This window comes from Cornus florida, unplaced genomic scaffold (genome assembly GCF_030987335.1).
Source record: "Cornus florida cultivar Cherokee Brave unplaced genomic scaffold, ASM3098733v1 CherokeeBrave_3.0.0_Hap2_Chr01, whole genome shotgun sequence".
In the NCBI taxonomy this organism is placed as follows: domain Eukaryota; kingdom Viridiplantae; phylum Streptophyta; class Magnoliopsida; order Cornales; family Cornaceae; genus Cornus; species Cornus florida.
In genome coordinates, this window is record NW_026775571.1 from 112,523,091 (window position 1) to 112,534,874 (window position 11,784).

The 11,784-nt window shown below is 34.1% G+C and overlaps 2 protein-coding genes across 2 annotated transcripts; both read right to left on the reverse strand.

The window, feature by feature from the left end:
• Positions 1 to 295: 295 nt before the first annotated feature.
• On the reverse strand, positions 296 to 4,483 carry LOC132266726 (oxoglutarate-dependent flavonoid 7-O-demethylase 1-like). The gene is made up of 4 exons (XM_059767741.1): positions 3,784 to 4,483; positions 1,443 to 1,690; positions 1,019 to 1,343; positions 296 to 694 (listed from the first exon to the last, which is right to left on the reverse strand). Exons 1-4 carry the CDS (start codon positions 4,033 to 4,035, stop codon positions 404 to 406), a joined length of 1,116 nt encoding a protein of 371 aa, XP_059623724.1. The 5' UTR covers positions 4,036 to 4,483; the 3' UTR covers positions 296 to 403.
• Positions 4,484 to 5,839: 1,356 nt separating this feature from the next.
• LOC132314479 (protein SRG1-like) lies at positions 5,840 to 10,725 on the reverse strand. Its single transcript, XM_059813344.1, has 4 exons — positions 10,346 to 10,725; positions 7,060 to 7,307; positions 6,468 to 6,792; positions 5,840 to 6,379 (listed from the first exon to the last, which is right to left on the reverse strand). The coding sequence occupies exons 1-4, from the start codon at positions 10,601 to 10,603 to the stop codon at positions 6,113 to 6,115; spliced, it is 1,098 nt and encodes a 365-aa protein (XP_059669327.1). The 5' UTR covers positions 10,604 to 10,725; the 3' UTR covers positions 5,840 to 6,112.
• Between the last annotated feature and the right edge of the window lie 1,059 nt (positions 10,726 to 11,784).

An 11,784-nucleotide genomic window follows, 5' to 3' on the forward strand; every position in this document is an offset into this window, starting at 1 on the left:
ATATAAAATAGTTTTTAGAGAACAATAAAAGACAGTTATCTGAAAACAGACCTTTTTATAACTGACAATTTTTCGAAAGCTGAACCAAACAGAGTTTTTTTTGTACAATTTTCTATTCTTAATTTTCTGAGAATAGAAAATTATTATTAGAATTACAAATCAAGTAAGGCATAAGTTTTTCTTGTGTTCAAGAATGTATCATACCAAAAATTCAAACAGGGCGGGATCATCAATAAGAGCTTTAGGGCACAACTACCAAACTAAAACCAGGTGCACGACTCAATCACAACTTCCTCATTATTGTCAAGCATGTAATACAACAATTATTACTAATTCACTTTGAACGTACTCATAACATGTAATGCAATATTTATTAATTCACTAGAATTCAAACATGATCAGGTTAGTTTTTAGGTGGTGCTAAGTGCTTGCTTGGATCCTCCTCATGACTTTGGATTCTCATGACATCAATGTATGATTTCCCACGGAGCTCCCGAGAAAAAAATCCCCTGAAATAATCAGCAACACCCACTCTTTTGAACGATTCAGGAGTCTCAGGAGTTATTAGGCTTGGCGCGGGACCCAAATCTCCCTCCAGTTTGGGGCTAAGAAATGCAGCAATGGACAGCCTCTCTTTCTCTGAGTTAACGGTTGCTCGATGCTCCACGCTACGATACATTCCATTGGTAACAATCTGCAAAAACATATATAATATAGACATGTATATATAGGTATTATATTATATTGATTAATTAGGACATGATAAATGAGTTATCACCTCAGCAGAGTCTTGTATATAGCATGGAATGGAAGATCATATATAAAAGGGAGAGCCGAAGACTTCATATCCGTTAGATACACCCAATTAAGAGTGGCGTGGGCCTAGTAAAGTGTATCCATTGAAAGGGGACCATTTAAGTGTATCCATTGGAATGGAGAGTTTTCGGCTCCTCATTTCGTTCAAACTCTTCAACCTTAATAGCATACTCATTTACAAATTAATTAAATCACAACCCACCTCTAAGATGTCTCCAATGTTGACTATAAATGCATCAGGGAGTGGTTTAACAGGAACCCACATCCCATCTTTCTTGACTTGGAGGCCTTCCATTTCATTGAGTTGAAGGAGGATGGTGAAGCCGACAGAGTCGGAGTGAGGGTTGAGGCCAATGACCAGCTCTGGTTGTGGACATGGAGGATAGTAATTCATCCTCATTGATTGCATTCCTTCTTCAAACAAATCACTTATATCCTCGGCCTTCATTTTTAGTGGTTTTGCCATAAGGAATAGGATCTTCATGGCAAGGCTTTTCAATTCTGCTGAGTATTCTTCCATGGTATCTCTGTGCGCATGATCAAAAGAAAAATTGTTTAGCTTAATTAACAGAGTGATAATCATGTATATATATATATAAGAGAGAGAGAGAGAGAGTAACGATGACCTGAATGGAAGAGGGAGCTTGGGGAATAAATGGGGTTTTCTGAGATGAGTTGGAAGGGAAACCATGTAAAAGAGGTCAGCCCAGTCAAGCTTCTGCTCCTCAGACACTACAAAGGCCTGTCCAAATCCCTCTAAGTCCCCTGGTTCTTGTGAATACTTCTTCTTCTCTTCAATTGGCAGTCTGAAGAATTCTTGAATCTCTATCTTCACTTTCTCCATCAATGAACTACTCACTCCATGATTGATCAACTGCAGGCATGTTATCATTTTGTATTTGTATACACTAGTTAGTCCAAAAATTGATATATATCTTATTTTATTAATCCTTTAACTAACTTAATATCCAAAAATTAAACAATATGTTTTGCACAAACAAATAAACTATTCAAAATTTTTAATTAACACTAAATCTCTTATAAGTAATATTTAAAACTCTTTAATGTTATAATTCTGGTACACTATGTGTCCTGCATTTTTCAACCAAGCAGCTTACTTTACTGCATATATAGTAGTACTTAAAACTCTTTTCTGATTTTTAGCTGTCAAAGAGCAAAAAACTGGTCTCATAAAATTGTTATTAGAGAATATAAATAATTGAATTATGTATTAATAGATAAAGCTTTTAGAACCCACCTTCGATGCTGGCAATATCAAATGGGCAATAGCCCAGTTGGTACAAACTTGATCTCTCCAAAAAGGAGATCAAGGGTTCTAGTCTCGGTGGAGGTATCTGTGTGCCTAAGGTGACACATGCAAGTATTCTTTTAACGAGAAAATATACAAAATTTTGGGATATTTATTAAGTGCTACCTCCAACGAACGGATAATCATGTTTTCTCTTGAAAAACTCCTCATTTATTGTGTATCAAGACAAATTGAAAGTTTCTATGATTGTTTATTGGCAAGAAATACCAAGTGTAACAAAAATTCAAATTAAGCCATAATCTCTTTGCTCTTTTATCTTTTATATTTATTTTATTTATTCTTAAAGACTTCTATTGAGATGTTGGTGCTTCCTCCCGCAATCCTGCTAGCGAAAAATTATATAATATTTCGGGAGTACTTATATATGGTACCTTGGTCAATAAAGAATTATGATACTCTCATTTTGCTTTTATACACGAGAAATAGGGTGTTTCAAGAAGAAAACATGATTGTTGCACATGTCAATCAAACAGAAAAGGGCTAGAGATTTGCTTGATGAATTTCAAGTGAAAACAAATTGGACGTTATTCTATCAACTTAACTTATTGAATCACAATTCTTATTAGATGGAACTTATATTGGCAATATTTACCCAAAAAAAACTTATATTGGTACATATATAATATATTTACCCAAAAAAACTTGGATAGAACTTATATGCAGCAGCCAGCATCCAAATATTAATGTATGAGTCAGTAGATATAGATACCTGAAAGAAACCCCATTATTTGCATGCAGAGTGCATCTTTTGAAGCTCTTTTATGATTTTTAGTTCTCAAAAAGCAAAAAACTGGTCTCAGAAAATTGTTATTAGGGAATTTAAATAATTGAATTATATATTAATAGTTAAAGATTTTAGAACGCACCTTCTTAACATGATAGTTAGGCTAGCTATACTGAATTGGCAATAGCTCAATTGGTATAAACTTGATCCTTCTAAAGGGGAGATTAGGAGTTCTAGCCTCGGTGAGAGCATGTGTGTGCCCAAGGTGGCACATGCATGTATTCTGCTAACGAAAAAGTATATAATATTTTGGAGTATTTATTAATTGGTACCTCCAATGGACAATCATGTTTTTTTCTTAAAAACTCTTCATTTATTATGCATCAAGACAAATTGAAAGTTTCTATCCATGATACATAAAAATTTCAAATTAAGCGAGGATCTCTTTGCTCTTTTCCGTTTTTTTTTGTTTTTTGTTTTTTAAGACTTCTATTGAGATGTTGGTTTTAATTCCTCCCACGCATGTATCTTGCTAGCGAAAAAGTACTATACAATCTTTCGAGAGTATATATGGTACCCCAGACAATGGACAGTTATGATAAGTTCAATTTATTTTAATACACAAGAAACGAGGAGTTTTAAGAAAAAATCATGATTGTTGCACCTATCAATCAAACAGAATAGGGCTAGAGATTTGCTTGATGTATTTCAAGTGAAAACAAATTGGACCTTATTTTATCTACTTAACTAATTGAATCACAATTCTTATTAGATAGAACTTATGTTGGCTATATGGACCCAAAAAAAAAAAAACTTATATTGGTTATATATATATTTAATTACCCAAAAAAAACTTGGATGGAACTTATATGCTGCATACAAATATTATGGATATGGATATAGATATAGATACCTGAAAGAAACCCCATTCTTTGCATGCAGAGTGCATCTTCTGAAGCTCTGAATCCATCGAAGTTCCAGCTGAAAGGAGAGTGTGGAAGTTGATGACTGGGAACTGAGGTAAAGAAGTTGTGTTGGATATGAATGGAGGGTCTTGATCAGAGCGGACATATCGAGGTGGAACTGTGGTAAGTGGCTCCTTGGCCAGTTCTTGAACGCAAGGTACCTCAAGAGATCCTCCTAGCTTCATCATTTTTGGTTCCATTGTAGTAGTGATCAGCTATTCTCTCTCTCATATATATATATATATATATTTAAAAATGCATAAAATTTGTCTACTTGTCTTTAGTCACTTTCTCACCTATGCATGCAACTTTGACACGCAAATCGCATGCATGAACTTTGTATTAGCTAATACCTAATTTAATTACGAAAAAAAAAAAAAACTTTCACAAGAGTTGGGATGCGTACCGCATTAGGATGTGAGTGATGATAGTTTGATGCAATATAAATGTATAAAAATTGTGTACTTTGACACGCAAATTGCATGCATGAACTTCGTATTAGCTAATACCTAATTTAATTACGAAAAAAAAAAAAAACTTTCACAAGAGTTGCGATGCGTACCGCATTCGGATGTGAGTGATGATAGTCTGATGCAATATAAATGTATAATACTTGTGTATGATGGGCCCAAATGGAATGTAAGGAAGTCTTTGAATGCTTGCGGCCCAACACTCCTAGAAATTTTGATGTCATTTGCATCAATTTTTTTAAAGAAAATGTCATGGATTAATTAACGGTTTTACATGATGCACTAGTAGTATTATGGCAACGGGATGGTTTTGGACAGGTTTACCTTTTCTCAACTCTGTTTAAAAGTCTCCGTCCCATTTATGTTCAAAATTGTCAAAAATGGGTACCCTCCCACCTTATTCCCGCCACCGCCGCCCCTTTCACACCCAAAATTATCCCTATTTTTTAATTTATTTTCCTGAAGTATAATTATATAACTATTGAAAAAAATCTATAAAAAAGTAATCAATGACATAAAATTTTAAATTACAAGCATTTTATAATGGCACCAAAACTAAACAAGCCTAATAATCTAAACGGGTCATGGCGGGGCAGGGTGTCCCCACCCTCTCCCTAAATTTGCGCCCAAATAACTTAAACAGTTCCCCAAAAACGATTTAAATGAAATGGGTGGGCAAATTGCCATCCCCAGAAGGACACTTCCTTTGCAATGTAACTATAGTGACAAAGGTAGTTTGTGGCAAATAGTAGTGGTTTTATTTCTGATGCACCAAAGAGCTACTTGAATTTTCATAATTAATGTTTTTATTTATTTATCCATCATTTAATTATCCTTAGTAATGGATTTTGAAACATATTCTGAACTTCTTGGTTCAAATTTTCAAGTTAATCAAAACAGAAATAGCCAGATTAGTTGCAGGCTCTGTCAATGTCTTCTTATATAACCATCGGTACAAAAGCTGTGTGATGGCAAATAACATTCCAATTTCCATATCGCACAAAAAAAGATCAAAGACGCCCCAAAAAATGACTTTGAACCAAACCAATCCTGCACTAGTATCTTCAAAATCAGATTACATAAATTATGCTTATTAGAACCTTGAACCAAAGAGCTACTTGAATTTTCATAATTAATGTTTTTATTTATTTATCCATCATTTAATTATCCTTAGTAATGGATTTTGAAACATATTCTGAACTTCTTGGTTCAAATTTTCAAGTTAATCAAAACAGAAATAGCCAGATTAGTTGCAGGCTCTGTCAATGTCTTCTTATATAACCATCGGTACAAAAGCTGTGTGATGGCAAATAACATTCCAATTTCCATATCGCACAAAAAAAGATCAAAGACGCCCCAAAAAATGACTTTGAACCAAACCAATCCTGCACTAGTATCTTCAAAATCAGATTACATAAATTATGCTTATTAGAACCTTGAACCTTTTGCAAGTCTGCAATGATACCGTGTGTTGAGAAAAGGAGTCAAGACATTCGATAATACACGATGTTGTGTTTAAAAGTACGAACTTAAATTTGAAATAGAAAGAAATCATATTTTTAAATTTGAAATTGGATTCGTTGCTCACAAATGTAACATGAAGAACTACATGTTCTTTGATAAGAAGGGTATTTCCTGTAAGGATTATTAGTAGCTGATTGTAAATCATTTGGTCAAATATTTAAAGAAAGCTAAGGCCACATTAGCTAGGGAATTATGCAGCAGTACTTCAGAAAATTTTAACATACTTTTTTTTTTTTTTTTTTTCTTGTGTTACCATTTAAATGCTCAACCAGCATAGCTTCGTTCAACCACTGCAGCCATCCCCTTTTTCAATTCTCATGAAATCAAGGTATGACTTACCGTCGAGTTTTCGAGAAAAGAAGTCCTTGAAGTACTTATCAATAGGGACTCGCCGGAAAACTGCAGGGTTATATGGACTGATAAGGCTATGTGCAGGGCCTAACTCTGAGTCTAAGTTGGAGCTATAGAATGTTGCAATGGAGAGCCTCTCTTTCGTTGAATTCACCGTTGCTCTGTGTTCTATGCTCCTATAAAGGCCATTGCTCACAATCTGCCACAATTACAAAATCCATTTTCACATAAATTGAGCCAATTGGCATGTTACCCTTTCATTTTTCAAAATTAAGCTAAAAAATTACCTCCATAATGTCTCCAATGTTGACTACAAAAGCATTTGGAAGCGGCTTAACCGGTACCCATTTTCCTTCTTTTCGTATCTGCAAGCCTTGGGTTTCATTGAGCTGGTATAGAATGGTTAGAGCATCGGCATCCGAATGGGGAGTGAAGCCAATGGTCATATCTGGATCAGGGCATGGAGGATAGTAGTTCATTCTCATTGACTGCACCCCATCACTAAATTGCTCTCTCATCTCTTCATCATCCATCTTCAAAGCTTTGGCCAGTTGACTTAAGATGGTCATGGCTAGTTTTTTCACCTCTGTAGAGTAAGCTTCCAATGTCTTCCTACACTCATATGAACAGTGGAGCAAGGAATTTAGTTCAGATAGGACAACCATTAACAATAATATGATTTTTTTTTAAAAAAAATGAATCAAAATAATTTTCTGAAATTTAGTTCTTAAAAATTTTAGGAGACTGCTGAAGGAGAGAAAAGGTCTGTGTTTCGAAAATTTTGTTGGGCAAATGAGGGTTCATTTTGAACTAGAGAGTAAGGGCATGGGGGCAACAATATTAATATGACATACATGATAAATGTAGAGAGGGAGAGACCTGAGGTTTTTAGGCAGATGTTCAAATAGTTGAGTCTGCCTTAAATTGGTTGGAAGGGTGTTTATGTAGAACATGTCTGACCAGTCAAGCTTCTGCTCTTCTGATACCACAAATAGCTGCCCAAACCCCTCATGGTTGTCTGGTTGTTGCCATAGCTTCCTTTTCTCTTCCATTGGAAGTTTGAAGAATTCTATAATTTCTCTTCTGAATTCATCTAACAATGAACCATTCACTCCATGGTTTATAACCTGCGCTTCATTTAGCAAACAAAATCATACATCCAGTATTTACAAAGAAAATCATACATTCAGTATTTACCGTTCATCAATTATTTTTGTCATCCAAACAAGAAAAGTTTTACAATACCTCGATGATACGAAGTTTCCCAACCGTACCAACAATTGGGCCGGGTAGTATATACTATTTTCCTCAAAACACAGACCTTAAATTTATCCATGTATTAAACCTTATACTTAGCCCATTTTTGTACACTATATATTATACTAGGCCAATGGTTAAAAATTCGTCTTACATCTAGTAGTATTTATATATAGTCTTATTTCGGTGGAGTCACAAGTGTTGATCATATTAGGGTACTGTTGGGTCACGCCTGTTGGTCGTTTTTTTAATTGCACATAGGATTCGGTATTTGGTAGTTGACCTAAGCCCTCCAAACAAAGTACATTCAGTACTAAAAGTAAAGAGATTATTATATATAAATGGTATTACTAACTTATATTTATCATTTAATGAAGTCAAAGTTTCATAATTTCAAAAAAATAAAGACATAGAAAAACAATGTTTACTCTCACTGAAGTACTACTTTTAGGCACATAGGTACCACTTTTTGTGCATCAGGTACCACTTTTTTTATGCACAAAAGGTGGTACTTATGTGAATAAAAATGATACCTCTATGTCCAAAACAAAAGTGATACATTCGTGTACAAAAAGTGGTACCTATGTGTCTAAAAGTGGTATCTCAAGAGGGTAAACAGTGTTTTTTCATGTCCACATTAGTATTTTGGTCAACTTCATTTTTTAGAAACTATGAAACTTTGAGTCCATTAAATGATAAATATGAGTCATTATCACCATTTATATGTAATAATCCCAAAAGTAAGTCTTAATCTCAATAAAAATATCATATTAATAATAATTATTATTAGGGCTAATTCCATAAAACCCCCACTATTTTCAAATTTTGATCATAAACCTCCAATCTATTTCAAAAAACCCCTTATACTTTAAAAAGTTATCATATTACCTCAATATTCAGGTCCGACCCGTTCACTGGACTATAAAATGACAAATATGACCTTACTATTTAATGTTAAATTTAAAACTAAAAATTATTTTTTTGTAAAATTACAAAAATACTCTTGTCTTCTTCATCACCCATCTCTCTTTAAAACTCTCACCCCTTTCTCTCTCTTTAAAACAAACCCATCACCAGACGAAGTGATGGTTCTGTAACGACATCACAAATATCACACTCCACATCCACACGTGTATCTTCTAGCTACATAGGAATCTAATGGTGGAGATGGAGGATGGTTTAAGGGTGTTAAGAGAAGGAGTGACCATGTTGATTTGGGTTTGGTGTTGTGCTTGGTGAGAAATTAGGGTTGAGTCTTTGAAGATCGTTGGTGCAAGCATGGCGACCAAGGTCACTGTGTAAGGATGAACAAGGTCGCCATTCTAGCGACCTGGTTTGGGTTGTTGATGGATAGAGGATGGGTCGCTTAAATAACAACCCAGTAGTTGAGGAAGACGGCGACATAATGGTCATCGTCGGGTAATGGAAACCAAGTTTCCATCCGGTGACACGGTAATTGGAGAAGAAATGCAACAACCAAAGGTCGTTGCCAGCATCATTAATGGAAGATGGGTGCTAATTTTTTCAGGGACCAAACATCCATTAACTCCAACGATATGTCAGAGAGATAGGGATAACAGGTAGCCATTCCGGCGACCTGGTTAATGGAACAGAGAGCAACGACCTTTTGGTTGGTTTTCGTGCAGTGGGTGAGCTGTGGGCGATCTTCAGACTAGGTGTTGTAGGGACCATTTCGGCGTCGGCTGGTGGTTTTGGTTTTGGGTCTGTTTTAAAGAGAGGGGGGTGAGAGATGGAGAGAAATAAGGGTATTGAAGAAGACAAGGGTATTTTTTAATTTTATAAAAAATAATTTTCAATTTTAAATTTAACATTAAATAGTAAGGTCAAATTAGTCTTTTCACAGCTTGGTTAACGGGTTAGACCTGGATATTGGAGTAATATGATCACCTTTTAAAGTGTAAGGATTTTTTTGAAATAGATTGAGGGTTTATGATTAAAATTTGAAAGTAGTAGAGGTTTTATGAAAATAGCCCTTCTTCTTCTTCTTCTTATTATTATTATTATTATTATTATTATTTCTGGCCTCAAGGATGAGTATTCAATACCTGGAGGTGCTCGAAAAATAGTAACCCCATCGATACTAATTTGTTATTCTCTACCATCAAGAAACAAATGGTGTTTTCGTTGGCTGAACAATACTTATGTTATCACTAATGGGGATCTATATCATTCTCACGGTTGATGTGAACTAATAATAAATGGACATATCATCTTTAATTACCAAATTCAATATGATGGGTAGATACCCACTTATCAAATCAAAGATGTTGATTTGATTATCATCTCTGATTTGGTAATTAAAATAGAATGTATCTATTTATTATTAATCCACATCAGCAGTCGGCATGTAAATCACTAATGAGGACCTAACTATTACTCTAGATGCATAGATGAATTCGATAACAGGATACTGTTGAAGTAGAATTTTTGACAGTTGATAAGAACAAAAACCATTTTCAAAAAAGACAAAAAAGGAGTTCATAAGAAACACATGCGAATGGAATGAATTGTGACTGCTGAGTCCAAAACTGTCATAGTGAATGCAATGTCTAATACGCAAGCACTGGTTGTGAGACATTATTGCACCTACAGCTAATTTATGAAAAGATAATGCGGGATACATTGGTGGGCCCATACGGTCACAAATACTTCATAATGCCAAAGTTGGAAAGATTCCAACTCTCCTCACTTTCCGTCATCCTGTTTTCATAGCATCCAAACAAAATCATAGAAGCGACTATACTACCATATTTGGTCCAAATTTTTGAGGTGTTTAGCCCAACCCTATCTACACAAGAAAAACACCAAACTAACACCTTTAGTCAAGTATAGCTCTTGAATTTTTTTTTTTAATGGGGTCCACAAAAAAAAAAAACAAAAAACTAACCTGGAAGAAACCCCATTCTTTGCAAGCAGAGTGTAGCCTCTCTAATTCAGAATCCATGTAATCTGCTGTAAGCAAGCTCTGAAGATCAATGACCGGTACTGATGGAAGTAAATTGTGATGGGATATGATTGGAGAGTCCTCGTGTTCGCGGACGTACCGAGGTGGGATTTTGGTGATGGGCTCCTTGGCCAGTTCTTGAACACTAGGTACTATCAGAGATTTTCCCAAGTTAACAATTTCCGATGGCGTTGACTCCATGGACTTGCGGTGGTAGCTTGAGGAAGAAAGACCAATGAGAAAGCAAAAACAACCTTGTCTTCCTTCAATTTTCCTTCTTGATCTCCACAAAAGATGTCCTAATTGTCTGCCACAAAAAATTAAAAAACAAAATTTATAAGATTGACGGAGATTTTGGGCCTTGGGCTATCAGACTTGGGATTCATTTTGTTTGGACTTTGATTTGTTGGGTTGGGGCCTGTCATGACATTTGGACATCTATCAGAATAAGGGGAAGAATTTTTCCTTTTCCTTTGTGTTTTTTCAATGTGCATGAAAAAGAGAAGAAGAAAGGGAAAATAGAGTGCAGACTAGAGGTTTTTTATTTTATTTTGTTTTTGCTCAAAGAGTACGTTTTTTTTTTTTTTTTTTTTTTTTTTTTTTTTTTTTTTTTTTTTTAGAGTGACTCTGCAAACTTACTTTTAATGAAATTTTTAAATACCAAATTTATCCTTATTTTTATATAAGACAATAAGTAAAAAATTGTATGATAGATTTTTTTTCATTCTTTCCTCAAACATGATTACTATTATTTTTTTTTCTTTTTCTTCTTTAATCAAAGCAAAAACGATGGGTGTTTAACACTAACCTCTCCCTTCCTTTCCCTTTTTTTTTTTTAATTAATTTTTTTTATTTTTACAACTAATGTTCTTCTTTTCCTTTCTTTTTTCTTATAACTAATGTTGTTGTTATTGTTGTTATTATTATTATTTATTTTTTTTTATTTTTTATTTATTTTGTCTATGCTACAAAACATAGCCTAATCATTCATATAGTTGTTTTAACCAAAGTTCACAAATTATTAGGACACTCTATTTTACTACATAAATTTTTTTTGTTAATATTGTGGATCGAATCTACTTCATAATAAAGAGGTTACTTATGTGATCCAATAATATTGCATTCTTGATCTTGTTGACATATAATTATGCCTAGAAAAAGAAAATTTGAATAAATTTATGTACTTTGGAATTTTCGGTAGTTTTTCCCCTTATAGCATCCATATCAAAGTAATTGGTGTCTCACTTTAATTCATATATATCTTATAATCATTTGATGTTAAAAAACCAAAATTTTGTCATTTGATTTTCTTGGTTGATTTGAAAATTTACAGAATTTTAATTGCAAACATGTGAAAAAGAATTATTGTTTGCTATCAACTT